At 49.2% G+C, this 21,887-nt stretch overlaps 1 protein-coding gene across 1 annotated transcript in view; it reads left to right on the forward strand.

Moving 5' to 3' along the window:
* Positions 1-21,887, forward strand: part of OBSL1 (obscurin like cytoskeletal adaptor 1) — a 102,663-nt gene that overhangs the window by 71,976 nt on the left and 8,800 nt on the right. The window contains exons 18-26 of the mRNA XM_056852034.1: positions 6,067-6,342; positions 9,919-10,194; positions 12,297-12,572; positions 14,830-15,105; positions 17,533-17,799; positions 18,108-18,377; positions 19,965-20,231; positions 20,598-20,864; positions 21,587-21,699. Coding sequence (XP_056708012.1) covers positions 6,067-6,342; positions 9,919-10,194; positions 12,297-12,572; positions 14,830-15,105; positions 17,533-17,799; positions 18,108-18,377; positions 19,965-20,231; positions 20,598-20,864; positions 21,587-21,699 — 2,288 coding nt within the window. The remainder of the gene's footprint in view (positions 1-6,066; positions 6,343-9,918; positions 10,195-12,296; positions 12,573-14,829; positions 15,106-17,532; positions 17,800-18,107; positions 18,378-19,964; positions 20,232-20,597; positions 20,865-21,586; positions 21,700-21,887) is intronic.

Consider the following 21,887-nt stretch of genomic DNA (forward strand, 5'->3'; position numbering starts at 1 on the left):
TCCATCCTGTCTTTCATATAAGCCTCCTCAAACCCTATGTGGCAGCTCCCCAGTTCCACCCCCCTCCCGAACACGAGATTCCTACCGTGGTGGGAGGGGATACCCATTTGGAAGTGTCCAAGGTTTTAGATTCCAAATGGAAGAAAGGGAAACTGTATTACTTTGTTCGTTGGAAAAACCTTGGGTCCGCGCACGACGAGTGGGTGGCCGCACCCCACATGGCGGCCCCTCGCTTAGTCCGAGAATTCCACCTCGCTTATCCCGATAAGCCTCGTCCTTTCGAGGACGCGGGAGGGGGGCCCTAAGGGGGGCAGAATGTGAGGGTCTCTGTGTCTCTGACTCTGTGTCTCTGCTTTCCATCACCTGCTGTGTTATCAGTGAACTCATAAAAGCAGTTCACACCTTCTGGTCCCAGGCGCCTGGCCTGATCGCCCCAAGTATCTCCCCCCCGCTGCTCTTCCTGTCTGTACTCCCTCAGGCCGATGCGGCCTTGGAAGTGTGATAGCTTCAGCAGACTTCCTGGGACTCGTTTGATGTTTTGTATTATGCCAAGCTTGTAACTTCCCATAACAATAAGTGTGAACCCCAGTGCCCCAGTGCCCTGGAGTCAATATATTCTGTAAACCCGATAAGCCCCTCACTTGCAACTTTCTACCTGTGCCTGTCTCATCTCCTGATGTCTTCAATAAATCCTTTGTTTCTGTATCAACGCCTGAGCAATTGATTTGGAGAATTAGACTCAGAGAGGGGGAACTCTCACATAAGTAAGGTATCCATAAAATTAAATCATGACAATGACTGACAAACACTTAATGTGACCAATGTGAGCAAACTTTTCTCTAGATTCACAGACGCAGTAAACACATGAGAACATAAGAAAGGCCGTGCTGGATCAGACCAAGGCCCTTCAAGTCCAGCAGTCTGTTCCCACAGTGGCCAACCAGGTGCGTCTAGGAAGCCCACAAATAAGACCAGTGCAGCATCATTGTCCTGCCTGCATTCCATGGCACCTGATATAATAGGCCTGCTCCTCTGATCCTGGAGAGAATAGGCATGCATCATGACTAGTATCCATTTTGATTAGTAGCCATGGATAGCCCTCTCCTCCATGAACATGTCCACTCCTCTCTTAAAGCCCTCCAAGTTGGCAGCCATCACCACCTCCTGGGGCAGGGAGTTCCACCATTTAACCACTCATTGTGTGAAGAAATACTTCTTTTTATCAGTTTTGAATCTCCCACCCTCCAGCTTCAGCAGATGACCCCGAGTTGTACCATTACGTGTGTTCCGGGTCAGGGGCACGACCCCACTCCCCGGGGCATTCTTGCCACCCTCCACTTACCAGACAAGCCCCTGCTGGCTCCAAAGTGTGCCTCTTCCCTACAGGGACCCGCGTGCCCAGAAGACGACGGGGGAATGGAGTCGGCGCTGCAGAAGACGGGGCGGCGTGGCCCAGCGCCGCTGCTGGGGATGCGCCGCCAAAGGAAGCCCGCAATGCCCAACATCTGATAGGCGGGCGGGGCGGGCCAGGAACCGCCGAGCCGCCCACCCAGCAATCGCGCGGCTAGAAGGGAGGGGAGGCTTTAGCCTCCCAACCATTGAGGGCAAGGGAAAGAGGGACCCGGCCATTCTCCACGGCAGGGGGGGGGAGAGACAGCGCGCCCGTTCGCCTGCTCTCTCACGCTCGCTCTCTCTGTCTCTCTCAGGCGCGCCAGCTCTGCAGCCCGGCTGTCGGCGCAAGTGGGCGTGAGAGCAGGGGCTCCGAACCAAGTTCGGAGAGCCACACTCAATGGGCCAAAAAGCAGCATGCGGCTCGTGAGCCGTGGTTTGCCGACCCCTGACCTAAGATATTAGGCATGCTCCTCTGATCCTGGAGAGAACAGGTATGCATCATGACTAGTATCCATTTTAACTAGTAGCCATGAATACCCCTTTCCTCCATGAACATGTCCACTCCCCTCTTATAGCCTTCCAAGTTGGGTTTGGGGGGTGAACTTTTCTCTAACTACAGTCAACTACAAAGCAGTATTTCAAGGGGTGGGGATTGAAATACTTCCCTAGTTTGAGCTTGGAGACTGCCGGTGCATAGACTCCCAGCAGGAAAGTGTGGGTCCAGCAAGCAACGAACCTCAGGTAAAACTTCCATGCATAAACGACCATAGGTCTTTTATACATGGTTAGTATGTCCCTGGTCGTCCCTCTCTTGTCTCACACTTTTATGTGCTGTGATCGGAAAACCTTATGTAGAGTGTGGCTTGTTGTGAAGTAAGTCCCGGGAGTCTCAGGAGCACAGCATAATGACAAGCAGAAATCAGGAAGCTTCCGAGTTTACTGTGATAAAAATGTCACACACACAAACCCCGCCCGCCCTGTGAGTGGCCCATTTCACAACCCATTTCGCAAAATGGGGTGCTGCAAAATCTCCAGCCAAAATCCATAAGCGTCTGAGTAGGACTGTTGATTTGGTTCGGCCCGAACTGAAAAACAGCCGAATTTCCCCTGATTCGGTGGTTTTTAGTTTGGGAGGAACCGAACTCAAAAATGCCGGGCAACCGGGGAGCCGAATTCAGTGAGTTCGGGAGTTCACGAATAAATCCGGCCAATTCGGGGCCGTCAGTAAGCAGCATAACCGTCAGTAAGCAGCATTCTCCCCTGGCCAATCGGTGGCCAAGCTGGGTCTTCTTCTGGCCAATCAGTCAGGATTGAGTACTGGAGGAATCAGCTGATGTGCGGCCAGGCCGGGGAGAGAGAGGGGGGGGGAAATCCTCGTGTGTGTGTGTGTGGGCGGGGGGTGCTTGTGCACATTCGTTCCTTTCTGTAGCTCAGGGGGTGTATTTTTTGGGGTACAGACCCCAAACTTTCAGCAGAGATTTAGACAAGCCTTCTTAAGAGACCACCCAAGTTTTGTAAACATTGGGTCAGGGGGTCCCGAGATATGGGCTCCCCCCTTTTTTCTTTCCATGGCTGCAGGGGGCGCATTTTTGGGGGTAAAGACCCCAAACTTTCAGTGGAGCTTCAGATGAGCCTTCTTAAGATACCCCCAAGTTTTGTAAACATTGGGTCAGGGGGTCTCGAGATATGGGCTCCACCCCTTTTCCCTCCCCCCTTTTCCATTTCCGTGGCTGCAGGGGGCGCTTTTTTGGGGATAAAGCCCCCAAACTTTCAGCATAGCTTTAGACAATTCTTCTTAAGATACCACCCAAGTTTTGTAAAGATGAGTTCAGTGGGGGCAGAAATATCTGCTCCCCCCTTTTCTCTTTCCGTGGCTGCAGAGGGCGCATTTTTGGGGGTGCAGATCCCAAACTTTGAGCTGAGCTTGAGACAAGCCTTCTTAAGAGACCACCCAAGTTTTGTAAACATTGGGTCAGGGGGTCCTGAGATACGGGCTTTCCCCTTTCCCCTATTGGGATGAATGGATCAGCCGATCCTGAATGCATCTCCAGAGCAAAATGTCCCGTGCCTAAATGGAATCGTCTTGGATTACCCAGTCCTCCCCAGCCCCTCCTGATGGAACAGAAGACAGCCACAGTAAGACCCCTTTGGGGGCTTTAATCTATAATTTTTCTCCTGTGTGTGTGTGTGTGGGGAGGGAGCAGTTTCTGTGGGTGGGGGGGGAAGCCAAAGGGGGCTTTTGCCGGTTCTGCCTGGGGTGTGTGTTCCCCCTCGAGTCTCTCTCTCCCTGGTTTGAGGGGGGGTTTCAGTTGTGTGTCTTCAGGTTTTCCCTCATTCATAAGATCAGTTAGGTCTGTTTGGATGCTTGCTCAAAACTGGTTTTCAAATGGTGACTTAAAGAATGCATTTGCCTGGTCCCGAGTCCCATGCAAAAGGGGAAATTCCACCCCTCCTGCTCATTATGCATAGCTAGCTGCCTCTGTCCCTTTCCATGGTTTGCAAACTCCCAGGTGTCAGGTGTTGCTTTGCACAGTTGCAAAGGTGTTGCTTTACAAGGTTGTGTTGCTTTGCAGTGGTGTTGCTTTGCAAACTTCTCAGCTGCTTGTCGGGACTGGGAGCTTTGTGCGTGGGCGGCAAGCTCTGCTCAGAGATGCACATTAAGGGTGGGGGGACCCCTTTCGGGGCCCATATCTCAGCCCCCCCTGACCCAATCTTTACAAAACTTGGGGGGTCTTTCAAGAAGCGTCCTTTGAAGCTCCGCTGAAAGTTTGGGACCTTTACCCCAAAAAATGCCCCCCCAGAGCCACGGAAAGGCGCAGTTGTGTTTTTAATGGCTTTATTCGGCCAAATTTTTCCCCCCGAACTTTGAATTTGCGCCGAATTGCACAGACCCGAAGCGGGGGAGTTCGGACTTCGGCATATGCCGAATCTAAACGGGCCAAATTAAGCCGAATCTGAACTATACCGAATTTTTTTTAATTCAACAGCCCTACGTCTGAGTCTGAACTCAGAAAACAAAAAGGGGGGAGGAAATTCTCTGTTCTGCCTTGTGTCTGTGAACACTTCACTGTTAAAACTGATGAGAAAAGATGCTAGGGAGGGGGAGTTCTCCGGTGCATCCCTGTGTTTGTGAACACTTCCTGAAACTGACTAGGAAAGACGCCTCCTTCTCTGGGTGCCCTTCCCTTTCTCTGCTGCTCTGATGGTATATCGATGGATCATCAAATCATCCAACGGCGGCTAGGATTGTGCACTCGCTCCCCACCCCTGTGGGCAACTCATCACCCAAATGCAGGGGAGTGAGTCCACAATCCTAGCCTCTGCTGCCTTTCTCTGCAATTTTGATTAGTATTTTGGGTGATTTGATGATCTATTGATCTATCAATATACCATCAGAGCAGCAGAAAAAAACCACGCAGAGGGCACCCAGAGAAGGAGGCAGCCACATGGCCGCCGCCTCCGGTATGGCTTCCTGGGGCATTGCGGAGGGGATGGCTGAAGGCTGGCTGGAGGAGGAGTTGGAGTTGGAGAACGGGGCCATATCGGGGCGTGGGAAGATCGACCTGCGTCTTGACTATGCACCTTCTAGTAACTGAGATAGGCTTGGAACAAAAATTAAAAGCATGATAAAACAGGGATTGGAAAACCCGGGAAAGTTGTGGGACAGAAGCGAGCTGAACCCCCAGAAAGGTGAACACCATGCATAACCCCAATGGAGAACCGAGACAATTGCGGGAGAATTGTGAGACAAACCAACCACACATAAATGACCATAAACATCCTCTGTGCCACAATCCTCATCTGATTCTGAACAGGCTCCATGTCTCTGGGAACGGAGTTCTCATCGGGACTGGCAAGTATGTGTCTGACTAGCAGTCCTCATGGCGGAAGCGGATACAACCCAAGGATTGTGTATTGTGTACTTAGGCCTTCTGTTTCGTCTAAAAGCTGGCAGCCCTTGTCCAGGACCTCAAGTCCTAATCTCTGCTTATCTGATTTAAATGAAGATAACGGGGGATGGGACTTTCTGCATGCAAAGCATGGACTCGTCTAGTGAGCTACATCCCCTGAGTGATTGTGGTATGTTTTACATAACAGTGATCAGAGCTAACATTAATAGTGGGAGAGAGGCTCAAAGATGATTTAAGCCTTATGTGTGAAAATGTCCTATGTTTCCCAGGTACTGAAGCTGCTATATCCAATTGATTTCAGTTGGTCTTAACCTTCTTAAACATTCTATGTGCCTGTTGGCTTAAAACATCAAACTGATGACAGTGCAAACTAAAGGTCACTGGGATATTCCTTCCTTTGCCCAGGATCCTGGATGGCCCTTTTGCTTTGTGACACTGTTGTGAGTCTTTCTTATGCTTACCAGGGGAATCAGGATTGATCCTTGACTGTCCAATCAGCAAGTTATCCCCAGGTCATATGTCATATGCACTGCGAGCCCTCTGGGATTTTTCAGATATAGGAACGATTAATTCCATAGAGTCATGATGCCCAGAGTGAGCTCATTCATTTCAGGCCCAATAAATCAAAATGGCACTTACGTTATGTGAAACAAGGAAGTGGTGTTAAGATAAAGATGATAAGGACTGAGTATTTAAAATGATATGAAAATGATTACTGGCGCAGAAGCAGATGATTAACCGCACTCCCTGTTTCTTCTGGCAGACCCCCCAGTGTGGATTGTGGGGCGTGATGAGTTGCAAACTCATCACAGCTGCCTGGCTTCGGAGGACCTGGTACTCTCGGTGACACTGTCTTGCCCTAAAGGGGAGGTGAAATGGTACAAAGATGGGGAGAAACTGCAGGACACGGACCACGTGCGATTGGAGCAGGATGGGGCACGCCATTCGCTGGTGATCCTAGGAGCAGAGGGCTGTGACACAGGGGAGTACCTGTGTGACAGTGGTGATGACAGCCTCATTTTCTACGTCCAAGTAGAGGGTAAAGGGGCCTGGGCCTGGTGGGGGAGGGAGGGAGGAGGAAAGGCCAGCTGTGAACTATTTCCTCTTTTTAAAAATATCAGTTTTTACTACACAAAAATACAGTTCCTATCACAGAAAGAGCATACTGTTCCAGCTTTACAGATGGGTTCAGTACTATTCTAGTTATCTAAATTCTGTGTGTGGATGGGGGGGGGGGAGGCAGACCTGCAGGGACGGGGCCACCCTCACTCAGATGCCCGCTGTTAGTTCTGTGTTTCAACCATGGAAAAGGTGGACCCCCTGAAGAGGGGGCAGGGTCTGACAGCGTCCGAGCTTGGAGGTGCCACGCTGGATCGATAGCACCTTGGCTGGACAGGGACGTGGCCGATGGATAGTTCCGTCAGCCCCTAAATGACGCGGGTCTGGTTAAAAGCATCCCGCCACCAGGGCGGGACCTGGGAACGATCCATCTGATCAGATGGCTGTTCCCGGGCAGGCCTCGGGGATCCCAGCATCGGCTGCAGGGGACATCCAAGCTCTGATGACGGCCAGGCCCCATGAGGAATGGATGAGTGGCAGTGGTGGCACCTGTGTGGGCATGGCTGGCCAACATGTCATGGTGGCCAGGGTCCTGGGGGAATAGGGGTTCAGCCACACATGGGGGCCTGACATCAGACTCTCTGATTGGCGGGGGTGGCCCCAGGAAGGGAGGGCTGGCTGGGAGGGACGGAAACAGGATGGCTCCGCCTGCATGCAAATGCCCGCAATGCTGTCCGGGATCTGCCAGCTCTGCGACACGGAGGCATGCCCTCTCGACCTCCCATCATGCACCAGTGCCACTGCGGGAGCTGGCCAGCCACTGATCCAGAGGGGGCCCCAGGGGGCGGCCACTGAGCGGTGGCCCTTGTGGATAAGGCAGCAGACCCCCATCTCTGATGCCTCCTTGGTAGCCTTCCATGGGTTCCTGGGCACGGCCCATGCTGCGGTGCCCCAGCACCCCTCTCCCATTTCAACAAGTGAGGCGGCTGGAGATGCTGTGCTCGAGCAAAAGAGCTTTATTGGGAGGCAGTGGGGGCTCCCGCCAGCATTGAGAGCTTGCCCACCCACATTCAAAGTCCACCGGGGAGACTTGAGCCCGAGCCACACACACACACCCTGGTTACTAGGCATGAGCCTCTTGACAGTTAGGTGTTGGAGGGAAAAATTTGCCAAGTCCCAACCCCACGGAGCTGCTCGGCAGCATGCTGGCCCATGCAAGGCTTACCTGTCAAGTGAGGCCCCGCCTCGAAGTGCTGCTTATGAGTGAATTTCCTGCCTTCTAGGCCCCGCCCCCAAGGGGGTGCTGCAACTTCCTGTTGTGCCCCTTTGGCCAGCCTCCCAGTCAGATTCCAGAGCCCCCTGGATGAGATGGGTGGGGCTTTAAGGAGGCTCAGGGACGATGGGATGGAGAGAATACATGGGTCTCTATGGGCTGCACCAGGTACCTGGTGTACCTGGTGTAACTTGTTGCCACCAAAAGTGAGCGTTCCTTGGCCGAAAGGGCTTAGGAAGCCTCCTAGTCTGAGAAACGCCCCCAGGAGCTCCCCTTGGCCGCCGCCAGCTGCTTCTTCACCCCTTGGGTGCTGGCGCGGCCCTTGCTCTGCTGCCCTCATGCCTTCCCCCACTTCCGCGGCCAGCCACTGCACTTACGCCGGTGTCCAGGCCTCTTGCGCCGGCATAAGTGCCACTTGCGCTGGTGTTAGGCCCTGCTGGCCTCCTAACCACATTCAGCCCCAACCTCAGGAATGGGCTGCCCTTCACAATCATTGCATACCGTGTTCTATAAAACCAGTCTCCAACAGAAGGATTTAACCTTTGTTTCCTGTTTCTGGCAACTACCGTTCTGGTCCTATTATCATGTTGCCAACTGATTGTTCATGTCTCAGTTGATCAGAATCTTGGAGGGATCCTAATAGCATTTCTAAAGGAGAAGGCAAAAACATCAATTTCCTGTAATTTCCTTTGTTATCTTGGCTACTTTATGCCAATGGGATTTAGTTTATTTTCAAGCCTACCACCTATATGTGTGCAGTTGGACTTCTCAGAACGAAACCTCCAGCGTCCATCTGGAATGCCACTTTATAACACCTGATGATATTATCCTTAAAAGCAGAATTTGAGTTGAGCCTTTGAAACAAGTAATCTTTCATCATCCGCAGTGACAGGCTGAACTATATCTTTTTCCTACTACTGTTTGTAGTTATTGCAAGGACTCTGTGTGTTTTGTGCTAGAAAAAATTATATTCAACATTCTGTACCAAGAAAAATTCTTGGTACAGAATTCTGCCACTGTCACTAATTATGGAAATCAAGGAAGTACTAATTTCTTTGTTTATTTTGAATATTTGTTTCTCCTTTTTTGGACATGGGACCATTCTCAACTATTGTTGGCAGAACTGGGTTCTGTTGTTTGGCCCATGTGGACGCTTGGGATGTCTGAGCAGACAGTAGTTGTGGTGGGAAAGCACAACGTTTATGTGGGGTGGAGGGAAGCCCCTACCAGGTTGTGTGCAGTGGTGGGGCCTGAAAAAGTTGCCCACCTAGGAAAGAGGCACAGGTCGCTCCATGGGCAGCATGATCAGGGCCAGGGAGATCAGGTGCAAATCCCCCTTCCTGCCATGAAATTCACCAAATAACTTTGGGTCAGTCACCATCTAACCTAGCCTAGCCTATCCGAATTCGGGGGTAACTGTGAAGATAAAAGAGGTGGAGTAGAAAAAACATGTTGCTGTTCCGAGCACCTTGGAAAGATGCCAAGATAAAAATAAAACAAATAAAGATTCCTTCCAGTCTGCTTCACGTTGTCTTCTCTTGAAGCATGAGGCTTTCTGTGTGCAAGAGCTTGGATTCAAGAATATCTTTGGCCTGGTCTGGCAACTCTAAAACCGGACAGTAACTCAGTAGCAGAGCACCGCACCAGTTTTGCATGCAGAAAGTCCCAAATTCAGTCTTTGGCATCTCCAGTTTAAAAAAAAATTCATGAGCAGGTGTTGGAGAAGACCTTTCTCTGTTTGAGAACCCTGGAGAACCACTGCTGATCAGATAATACTGAGCTAGATGGATCACTGATCTGGCTTGATACAAGGAGGCTTCATGTGATGGATGCCACAACCCAGTGAATGACAAGCAGCAAGAGCAACCAAGTGTACTGGTCCATCTCTAAGCAAGCTGCTGCTCACTGCTGCAGAGTAAATTGCCTTTGATTTGAAGAGCAGCTTATGTTTCCTCTGAAGCAAGGTCTGTGCAAATGTGCTGCTGCTGAGCTTTGTGGGACATGCCCATTTATAGTGTCTCTCCCCCACCCCTGGAACCTGGGCATGCCTCATGAAGCACGATGGGCTGTTTGCTTGTTGGCACAAAAGAAGAACAGTCTCCTGCTGCTGCCTGATTTTGTAGGGTGTTCCCTTGGCATTGCCTATTCCATCTGCATGCCTGGGCTGTCTGTGTTCTGTAGTCGGGGGCTTTGTGAGTCTCCAACAGTGGTAGTGTGTGCCTTTCTCTAGCCCTGTCTCTGCCATGCATGATGACACCTCTCTCTTTTTCTGTGTGTCTTAAGAGCCTCCCATCTCCATTGTGGGAAACACAGGGGTGCCAGAACACCACTCCTTGGCAGCTGGAGATGCTCTGGTCTTGGCTTGCCAAGTGTCCCTGCCTAGTGCTGCTGTGCGCTGGATGCGGAATGGAGAGGAGCTTGTGCCCAGCAGGCGTCTTTGTATTGAAGCCCATGGAACACACCGGCAACTCACCATCGCTGGAACCAAACCAGAAGACTCAGGTTCCTATGTCTGTGACGCAGGCACTGACCGGATGGTGGCCACAGTGGAAGTTGCAGGTGAGACCTACTCAGAGAGCAGACTAGCAGGCTAAGGGTAATATTAAGAGTAGACCAGACAGTGGGGCTTGCCAGAAATATTACTCAGCTTGCTCCCTCTGTAGTTGAAAAACCGTTGCCACATGAATGGTTAAGAATGTAAGACAAGACAGATAGTTCTTGATTCAACCATCTCCTCAGCTAGGAACTCATGAGGTGGCCTAAGGCAAGCCATTCTCTCTCCTCAGAGCTCCCCGTCTGTCCTATGGAGATAAATAATGCCCATTTAGTAAGAGTTACTGAGATAAAGGGTGTAAAACACTCGCTATAGCTAAGTCTGTTTTATCATAATAAGAATAACAGGAGTAAATCAAAGCTGCAGGTAAAGGTAAAGGGTCCATCTGCAGTAAATGTTGGCTCCAGTGTTAGTGGGGCCACATTTGGAAGTTTATTATGGGAAGCTGGAACTTTGTTCCTGCCTCCAGGCCCAGAGAGGGGGTGGGGTCAGACAAGAAGTGAAGTGACTAGGCTGCCTCTCTGGCTCCCATTCGGCTAGTGTGAGGATTAAGTTTAACACTGGCTGAGACCCAGGCGCCACTAGTCCAGCACTTTCTGCCAACAAGGGCTGCCCTCACTGAAAGGAAGAGGGAGACCTTATTGATGGGAGATAGTGTGAGGGAAGGAGATGGCAGGGCCTGCCCCTAGCAGGACAGGTGCCTTCAGGAGAGGTGGGGAAGGATTCTAGGGGCCTCTGCCAACAAGTTGGGTGCCAGCAGGCTGCAGCAGTGTCTTTTTCAGCATCTGGGACTGGGCAAGGAGCCCTTTTGGGGAGGAGAGGAAGAAACCAAAGGGCGAATGCAAGATGCTGGGACAGCTGCACATACTTTTAACGTGGCTGGGAATCCCTTCTTGGGCCAAACATTTGGCTTCATTCCTCATCTCGCCCCCCTGCTGTGACTGGAGAAGTTAGGCACTGCCAACAATCACGAGTGCCCTTGCTCTGATGCATAGGGTTGCTAACGTCCAGGTGGTGGTTGGAGATGTTCCGCTATTACAACTGATCTCCAGGTGACAGAGATTAATTCCACTGGAGAAAATGCCCCCTTTGGTAATTGGACTCTATGGCACTGAAGTCTCTCCCTTCTCCAAACCTTCCTCTGGCTCCACCCCCGAAGTCTCCAGGTATTTTCCAACCCAGAGTTGGCAGCCCTACTGATGTATGCTTACCTGTAATGTGTAGTGACTCCTTTGCAGCATAACTCCCTACATTGCTGTCAAAAAACAAACAAAAACCCAGGATTGTTTATCAAGGTGATGCAGATTTTCACGCAGTACAACAGAATGTTGTGGTCTATATTTATTGAATAAATTAAAGGAATTTGCTTACATTTTCTTGTTTTGCATGATGTATTTTGTTCCTGCAAACTAGGAAGGACAAAGAGCAACTCTGCACAACTATGAAGTCCTCCCCACTGACCGCTGAGTCTTCCCCAACTCTGCTCCAGATTATATTTTACCTGGCAATGTCCACACACTTTCAAACCCATCTTTCCTGCTATAAGGAAAAAAATAAACCTTGCAAGCGATTTATTTATTGTAAAATAATACTAAGATTCTTTGTCTATTGAATGCTGCACCACCACAACATCTCATACTTTTGTGAAGAGATGAACCCAGACATTTCAATGCTTAAAGCTGAAAATCCATGTGGCACCTCTCCCACCCCTCCTTTGGATTATAAAAGCAGTATAATAATGATAATAATTTGCAATTGATGGGCCTGGTTGTGTCACTAGAATCTCCTCTTACTGCAATGAACAGCTGTGTATAAAATGTGAATAATTAATTGCAGGAAATTACATATGGAGGTGCTAAATTTGTACCAGGCAGTCTTGAGTATGTCCCTAAATGACACCGCCACATAATTGTTTGAGGAGGAAATCTCTTGGTCGTGGCTGTAATTTAAATAAAGCCTTTTAAAAATAGCTTTAAAAATTGCTTCCCTTTAATGGTACTCCAGAATCTGCCACCTGCTGCACCCTGCTTTATGCTGGGGTTGGCCCTGATTGCAGAGACTGTCCAAAACACCCTGCCATGCTTACAGAGCTCTCTTTTTATTTCAGCACCCCCTGTGCACATTGTGAATAAAAATGATGCCCAGGTGCCTTTAGAAGTCCAGGAAGGAGAGACTGTGACACTGGTGGCCCGCCTCTCTCAAGAGAAGGCTCCAGTCCATTGGTTGAAGAACATGCGGCCACTTTACCCTGGGCCACGAGTGGTTATTAGTAGTGACGGGCTGGTACACAGCCTCACCATCAGGCAAGCTGAGCCAGGTGACAGTGGCATCTTCAGCTGCGATACTGGAGATGATGAAGTGCATTTCACAATGTGTGTGCGAGGTAAGATGAGCCCATCAGCCCCCAAGCCAGACGGTGTGTCATTCCAGGCCTACAAAATATGATAGCAAAATCCTAAATTGATAGAATGGATTGCACCACTTCAGACTGCAGATGGGAGGATGCCACTTTTAAATGCTCCGACACATAAAATACTCCCTTAAGTAAAACACCAGAACATCAGAGACAATGGTTCTGGCCCAACCCGTTCTGAAAAGAACACAAGTAGAGCCTGCCGGATCAGACCCAGAGTCCATCGTCTAGTGGCCAGCCAGTTGCCCTGCAAGATCATAAAACAGCATAGGGGCCAAGGCCTTCCCTGGTGTTGCCTCCTAGAACTGGAATTCAGAGGATTACTGCCTCTGAATATAGAGGTTCACTATAGTCGTCATGGCTAGTAGCCATTGATAGACTTCCATGAATGTCTAACTCCCTTTTAAAGACATCTGTGCTCATAGTCAGGGAAGGCAGCGTGGTATAGCTGGATGTCGTCAGATCTTGGAAGCTAAGCAAGGTCAATACTTGGGAGTTCTCCAAGGAAGACTCTGCAGAGGAAGGCAATGGCAAACCACCTCTGCTTAATCACTTGCCTTGAAAGCTCCTTTCAAGCAGGTGGCTGGGGATGTCATAAGTCAGCTGCAGCTTGATGGCCCTTTACACACACACACACACACACACACACACACACACACACACACGGTCATCACTGCTTCTATTAACAATAAATTCCACAATTTAATTACTCATTGAATAAATAAGTATTTCCTTTTGTCTGTCCTGTACTTACTACCCATCAAATTCATTGGGGGCCCCCCAAGTTCTAGTATTAAGGAACAGGGAGAAAAGGTTCCTTCTATCCACTTTCTCTCCCCTGTGTATAATTTTATAGACCTCTATCATGTTCCCCCTTAGTCATCCTTTTTTTGAACTGTAAAGTCCTACATTCTTCAGCCTTTCCTTATAGGAAAGGTGCTCCAATCCCTTAATCATCTTGATTGCCCTCTTCTGTACTTTTTCCAGCTCTGCAATGTCCTTGTTGAAATATGGTGACCAGAACTGCACACAGTATTCCAAACAAAGACTGCACCAATGCTCTGGTCTCAGTCAGTTTGAAACTCATCAGTATATATTTTGATTGTTTTGTTCCAATGTGCATCACCTTACACTTACCAACACTGAACTTAATTGCCACGTTGTTGCCCACTCAACCAATTTTAACAGTTCTTTACAATCCATCTTGTTTTTCACCATCCTGAATAGTTTGGTATCATCTACAAACTTGACCACTACACTGTTCATCCCCAATGTCAAAGCATCTATGAACAAAGGGGCATTGATCCTTGTGGGACTCTGCTGCTCACATCCTGCCATGGCAAAAACTGTCCCTTTATTCCTACTCTCTGCTTCTTGTTTAGCCAATTCTTAACCCATTACAGGACTAGGCCTCTTATCCCATGACTCTAAGCTTACTCAAAAGTCATTTTGAAGTACCTTGTCAAAAGCCTTTTGGAAGTCCAAGTATAAAATATCTTTGGGGTCACCTTATCCACGTTAACCAGCTCAAAGAACTGAAAAAATGTTGGTGAAAGCAGAACTTCAGCTGCACTAGTTTTCTGCTTTCTGGGGAAATTTTTGTTTTCCATAGGGGAGCATTCAAAAATTTGACCCACCCACTGCAATAACCTTACCCTGTTACATAAACCGAGAGGGCCTTGGATGAGGAGAAGCTCTTGGCACCAGCCTTTTCCTCACCTCCATCTTCCTTGCATTTCTGAGAGACCACGCCCAGGGCGACATTCTTCTGATTCTGTGACATAAATCGGAGCAGGTGGCTATGGGACCTGTGGAAAGGAATGCATCAGGCAAAGGATGAGGAGTCTACAAAGACAGGTGGGGGACATTAGTTGTCATGAGAAGAGCAGCATATATTTGGTCCCCAGAGTGTGGCCCAATGCACAGTTTGTGAACCATCTGGCCCCAAATGGGGTTCCACTTGGGGTTTCTCCATAGTTGAGCAGAGAGGAAACTCATAGACCAAAGGGCATCAGGGACTGTACAAATTTTTGATGTTTCATGTTGAAGCGACATGGGAAAGTTGTAGTGATGCCTAAGTGACAACTGAAGGGAGTGGGCAGAAGGAGAGGTAAACGGAAACAACTTCAACAGAAATAGTGTAGGGTGGGGACGGCAGATCTTCTTCCTTCTTTCCTCACATTTCATCGCCCCCCCTCTTTCTCTTTGCTCCCTTTCCTTCTGCCAGAGGCCCCGGTGCTGTTTGTGCCAAAGCCAGAAGGGCCGGAGAAGGTGCTGGTGCTGGAAGGGGGCAGCGCGGTGCTCTCGGCCATCGTCTCCAAGGAGCCGGCTGTGGTGAGCTGGGAGGGACCTCGAGGTGCCCTGGTGGCAGGGGAACGCTGCCAGCTGCGCAGAGAAGGGCGGGTGCACAGTCTCCTGCTTAGCAACGTGAGCAAGGCTGACGCTGGCGAGTATTTGTGCCACTGCCAGCATGACCGGATGCGTTTTGAGCTCAGTGTCAAAGGTGAGAGGTCTGGGTTGGGGAACATGGGAGACAGTCCAGTATGAGATTGGATGTAGCTCAGGGGTCTCTGCATTAGGTGTGGAGGCTTGAGTGGGGAGGAGTATTACACTCTGCATGTAATGAGCTTTTTTTGTCTTTAAATGATGTGTTGAGAGAATTTTGCAAGTATGGCTTCTTCTGCCTTCAGTGACAATAAAGAGCTAAGCCTCTATCTGCAGCATGATAGTTTTGGTGGGCTGTCTTAGGGAAAAGCTTGTCTGAGATGGGACAACTGCCCTTGAAATATCAAGTTCATAGCTTGGGGTTGCTCCTGGGCCCCATTTTGCTCTTGGATTTCCATGGGTCGGTAGTAGCCTGGTATGCATCATCAGAGTTGCCAGTTTGGGTTTCTATTAGCTGAGATTTTGCCACTGATATCCGTACCCTGATGTCTTGTTGATTAAGCCACTGTAATGTACTTTACATGAGGCGATAACCAGAAACTTCAGCTGCTGTGAAATGCTACAGCCAAATTTTGGCTAGGTTTTAGTTAGTGAAACCATATTATACAGTTATTGAAAGAGCTGCATAGGTTACCTATACTTTTCCAGACCAAATTCAAGGTGCCAGCTTTAGCCTATAAAGTCCTAACTGTGAAAAACATGGTCAAAGGCCGTCACATATTAGGACAAACTGGCGAAAATGAATTTTACTAATTTAGTTAATGTTGTAGATAATTGATTAATGGTTTTTATAATGATTTTATTATACTTATTCTTTAAAACTGTCATAACACTTCTCCGGAAGTCCAATGTGGTGAAGGGACACTATCTCAGGGTGGGGTGGTAGTTTTTCAGGGCACTATGAATGTTGTAATGTTTTACTACAATAAGTAGCATTAATTATTATGTAAGTCCTCTTTTGTATTTTCTTTTTATTTGTATGTTTTGTTTTATGCTATTAAAATAATAATAATAATAATAATAATAATAATAATAATAATAATAATAATAATAATAATAGTCCTAACTCTGTATTCTGGGTATGTCAAGGAACATCTAGTTCCATACAAACCTCCATGATTTTAAAGGTCAGGTAGGGAGTCCTTGCTTTAAATCCCAGCCTATGGAAAGACTAGAACAGTCTCCACGCATAGCAACACTTTTTAGTGGTGGCCCCAGAGCTCTAGAAAGCCTTCCCTATCATCTGGCTACATCTTTGCAGAGGTTTTATAGAAATCTGTTTATTTCTATTGGCCTTTAATAGTTATGTTTCATTTCCTGGTCCTTTATTTTATTGCTGCTATTTGTCTCAGTATTATTCATATAAATGTATTTTATCTTTTTATTGGTGTTTTATTGCTATTTTATTCCCTCAGCTGTGTGCCATTTTGGAACTCTGTGAACTTGAGAACTTGGTAAAATAAATAAAAATAAAGCTGGAAGCAGTGGTGGGCAGGGAGGAGCCAGCCGGAGGGACAGGCCATGTGCAGCTAGGGCGTGACTTTGTATTGTTTCTCTCTGTGGCAGTTTCCACTGCAGAAGAGACAATCCTCTGGCCAGATTAAGAAATAGTCCGAATTTTCAGCAGCGGGAGCTGTCAAGGGCTATTAGCCACAAAAGCTAAGCGCCTCCTTCCTGTATAAAGGCAATAGAATCCTAATTACCAGATACTAAAGACAAAACAAGGAATCGCCACAACCTTCATGCCTTGGGTGGGGAACTCCAGAAGTAGCCTCCAGGGCCAGGTGGACCTTTGGGTCTGATCCAGCTAGCCCGTTCATGTTGTTATGACAACATCAGCAAGTTGTTGTTTTTCACGGATGCGGAAGGATCTCTGTTTTGGTCTCTAGGTCTGGATTTGAGCTGTAGAGATGCTGAAACTGATTTTCAAACTTTCTGTTTGTTTTTTCACCCCCTTTGAAAGTGGTCCAAACGTTCTGCAAGAATGTTAAAATTTCTTCTCACAATGTTTTCTGTTTATAATGCAACAACTGACATTTTGACTTGGTGTGTAGCTTGGGACAATTAAGTCTCACAGCTGCCAAGATGTACGCTAGGGAGATTAGTTCCCTGTGCTCAAATTGTGCAACTGGCATGCATGGTGTGCATTTGTAGGCTTACTCAATTTTGTCATTTGTTCAGCAGTTTGGGGAATTGACATTAATATGTTTGTAAGGACAGGCAACTCTGAAGAAGAATAGAAAGCCATGCCAAAGTTTCTTCTTCTGACTGTAGGGAATCCTTTTCCAGATCTTTCTGAGGTTTTAGCAAATCCTGCTAAAGTATTCTCAATTTTTTCTTTATTGTTATAAAGGATAGAAACTTAGGAAATTGTGGCTCTTGGGATTCTTAAGAAGCTTTGAGTTAACAGCATCATCAGGACTTCATACAGGGTTCCAGACAACCTCCTGTTCTCTGCAGCTGCTCTATTCTTTGCACTCCTCAGAGTTGCCGGTGAAGTTTGTCCGGGGTCTCTCAGATGTGTCGGCACTGCAGGGGGACACGGTGCTGTTTTGGTGTGAATTGTGCAAAACCAAGGGCGATGTGTTGTGGCTGAAGGAAGGTCAGGAGCTGGAACCGAATGAGCGCCTGGAGATCAGGGTGGAGGGCCGAGAGCGTTCTTTGACACTGAGCCATGTGGGGCCTGAGGATGCTGGCGAGTACTCGTGTGAGAGCAAGGATGACCGCACCCTAGCCGTCCTCACAGTGCAGAGTGAGTCCTAATGTTCTTAGAGTTACAGTCCTCTGATTCTATTAGCTCATGTCCAGAATCCTCTATGCCTCTGTGTAGCTGGTTTGAGGGCTGAAGATCCAACACAGGGCAGGAACCAACTGTGCTCTGTCCTTCATAAAGCTGAGCAACGCTGTCATGGGGAGGTGGGCATGTGGGGTCTTGCCTAGATAAAATGTATAACTGTTCTGTGAGGGGCTACTGGTCACTTAGGCTGGGAGGAAATTGGGCAAACAGGTGTATGAGGTAAACAGGAAGAGCCCAATAGAAACCCAGCACTTCTTCCCCAGTCCCCAGGTTAGTGGAAATCATTTCCGAGCTGCACAACTTAACAGTGTTGGAGGGGGACGATGCTACCTTCAAAGTTGTGATGTCTCCAGACAACGTGGCCCTGAAGTGGCAGCTGAATGGCCAAGAGGTGGTACCCAGTGAACGGTTTAACACAACGAGAAATGGGCTCTGTCATACCCTCACAATACGCCAGTGTCGGCTGAGTGACAGTGGCACAGTAACTGTCAACGCAGAAGGCCTGGTGAGCACAGCCAGGCTGAGTGTTCAAGGTAAGTAAGAGGCAAAGCAACACCAGACATATAGCTTGAGGAAGGGTCAAGGGAATCTCTGCTACCTGGGGAGGGGCATCAGTGAACCTTCCCCACCCACAATGTCAAACTCCAGACCAAATACAAGATGGGACCCCCACCCCCAGATTTACAGTTAGTCAAAAGCAAGATAGTTTCTACCCTCTGCGCCCCAAACCTCAATTCTAAATTAGGCATCAAGAAAATTCAGATTCTGTGATCTGATGAAATTATAATTAATTCAAAACAATTTCCTATATTTGTCAATTGGACATGATTCAACTTTCTGCTTTAAACCTGAAAGAATAAAAAAGGATCTATGCTGAATAAAGCCAATGTAACATAAACAACAGCAGAGGAGGCTGAAAAGATACTGTACTAAAAGACGACATCCAATAAATGAGCAATTTTACTGATTACTACTATTGTATGCCTGCCTATGCTGTTGTTTGTGTTACCGTATATACTCGCGTATAAGCCGAGTTTTTCAGCCCAAAAAAAGGGCTGAAAAAGCCGAACTCGGCTTATACGCGGGTCAGTACGGTAGGGGAGGGGGGGAGGGAGGAGGCAGGGGGGAACTTACCACCATCACCGCCGCCGTGCCCGGGAGCCTTCCTCCGGCCGGCAGGGGCCTGGAGGGGCCGGCAGGAGGCCCCTGCCGGCCGCGCCGCCGCCGCCCACGCGCCCGGGCGCGTTCTTTTAGCCGGCAGGGACCTTCCTCCTGCCGGCAGGGGCCTTCCTGGGCTGGCAGGAGGCCCCTGCCGGCCGCGCCGCCGCCACCCACGCGCCCAGGCGCCTTCCTCCGGCCGGCAGGAGCCTGGAGGGGCCTGCTGCTGGCCCAGGAAGGCCACGCCGCCGCCGCCGCCGATTCGCCGCGTCTCCCGGTAAGTAGGGGGTTCAGGGGCTCTTCCCCCTCCCCCCCTTGGATGGCACTGGGGTCGGGGTGGGTTGGGGTGGGTTGGGGTGGGTCGGGAGGGCCCGGGAGGCCGGCGGGAGGGCGACCTGGGGCAGGGGCCCTGCGCTCTAAAATGACGGCCGCCATTTTAGAGCGCAGCATTGCCAGTAAAGGGAATTTCTTATTGACCCTCGGCTTATACGCGGGTCAATAAGAAATTCCCTTTTCTGGCCTCAAATTTGGGGGGTCGGCTTATACTCGGGTCGGCTTATACCCGAGTATATACGGTATGTTAAACTTGAAAGACACATTACTAAAATGTATTGAAAGTCCTCCTTAGATTCTACCTTTGTCTTCTGAGTTTTTGCCAGGCAATGCACATACAAGCTTTCTCTCCACAGCTCTAGTGGTTCTGAGTTTTTTTAATTAAAAATGGAAGCTAAGCTTCTCAAGATGCCGAAGTGTGAAGCCACAACCAAATTCTGTGCTTGCAGACATATGAAATAATATGCCTTCTGCATAATGTTTAGCATATAGGAGCTTACAAATCCAGGGTTCCCTCCAAGCAAAGAGTCAGAGGTCATGGACTAAGATGTATTTGGGAAAGGTAACATGGCCTTCAAAAGGTGTTCTTGGTGTTTCCTGTGCTGAACTCTCAATGTTTCTTCCTGCAGAGGCTCAGGTGCTGTTTGTACAGACACTGCATGATTTGGTGGTCGAGGAGGGTCAGGCTGTGCACTTGGAGGTGCAGCTGAGCTTGGAGAGTGCTGAAGTGCAGTGGATGAAGCAGGGCATCCTGCTGCAGCCATCTGTCAAATACTCCATGGAGGCCCATGGGCATCAGCGAGCCCTTACCATTCACTGCGTTGAACTCTCCGACCGAGGCACCTACCGTTGCGAGAGCCTGCATGACCGCACCCAAGCCAGGCTGAGTGTGGAACGTATGTGTCGACCTGGTTTCTTTCCTGTCCTGCATGTTGTAGATTGGAAGCCCTTATGGTGACCATTCACTGTTCTTTTCAGCTAGTAGTTCTGTCATGGTGTTAAATGTCAGGCACTAGTAAGAGTTCCCAAAATGTTGTATGGCTCCAGTCAGAATGGAATGCCTATTTCAAGGCTAGGTAGGGAACGATCCTCCATGACAGTGAGAGGGATATGCTGGGGCATTCAGGGCACTGCATCTCTTGGGCAGGGAATGTAGACCTTATATTATTCTTGCCCACCTGCTATTGTTCATAGAGAGCAGATCCCTTTCCCTGTCAAAATGGATCCTGTGCTTTCTCATGCTTCCTTTCCCCAAACTCTAGCCCGGAGAGTGATGGTGAGGAAACCACTACTGGATGTGGAGACTGTTGAAAAGGAAACTGTGACATTTGAGCTGGAACTGTCACACGCCAATGTGCCTGGGGTGTGGACACGTGACGGCATCCGCATGAAGCCCAGCCCCACCTGCCGAGTGAGCGCCACAGACTGCGTGCACCGCCTGACACTGGTGGGGCTCACTCTAGATGATTCGGGTACTGTGGCCTTCACTGCTGACACTGTGCGGAGCAGCGCTCGCCTTACGGTCCGAGGTACTTGGGCAGGGTAGGGAAGAGGAGGAATCAACTCTGGTAGATGAGAATGACCTGCTTGTACACATAGTGAGTCAGGAGTGAGTGGAGGGGGAGAAGCAATGGAAAATGGGGTGGCTGCTGCTGATTTCTAGCATGAGTCTGCCTTCATGTGTTTGGGGTTGGAGCCATCTGCCTTGGATTGCAGTGCTGATAATGCCTGCTGCCCAGTTGTGCCCTTACATCTGGTCTTTTCAACAGCTGAGCAAAACAATAATGCAAAGCTTCAGATTCCACTACCCCCACCCAGTGCTGAAGTGCTAGCTTACCCTGGACAATGCTCTTAATCTTCCTTGTCTCAAACAGCAAAGCCGGTCTTTTGGCTGTGCTGTCTGAAGTATATCCACTGTGTTCTCGGATCCTTGCACCTTTCCTTCACACTTTATGAGCTGAGCACAGAAAACTAGTAAAAAAATTAATGTTCCCACAGTGCCTCATAAAGAGTGAAGGATCTTAGCGCTGTGGCTATGTTGTAGATAGGGCAAGAGGTGAAGTTGCTGGGCAAGAATCCTCCAAAGTGGACTTGGACAAGGACTGCAAGCTGGTTTGCTGTGCCAGTCTGGGGAGGGGTGTGTGTGTGTGCTGGCTAAGCTCAGCACTTTGACTGCTTTAATATCTTTTCAATCTCCAAGTTTGATTCATCTTTGTGCCACCTGCACCCACCTCTGTCTCTGTCCCTGCAGAGCCCCCAGTCACTGTGCTGCGCTTTCCCCAGGACGTGGGCATTCCTGAGACAGGCTCAGCCACCTTTGAGTGCGAGCTGTCCAGGCCTCTGGCAGAGGTGAAGTGGTACAAGGTGAGAGTGCTACCCCCTGCACTTCCCTCCCTTATCTTCCCTGGATTGACCCCCATTCTTCTGAGAACAATGGCTCTCCTACTTCCCGTGCCAGTGTGAGCCAATGTGACTGGTTTGCTTGTGCCGGTTCACCCCCACCCCACCTGTGCCCTCGGCACTCCCAACCGTGGCACTGAACCCGGTGCTTT

Source organism: Euleptes europaea, chromosome 6, assembly GCF_029931775.1.
Source record: "Euleptes europaea isolate rEulEur1 chromosome 6, rEulEur1.hap1, whole genome shotgun sequence".
Classification (NCBI taxonomy): Eukaryota; Metazoa; Chordata; class Lepidosauria; order Squamata; family Sphaerodactylidae; genus Euleptes; species Euleptes europaea.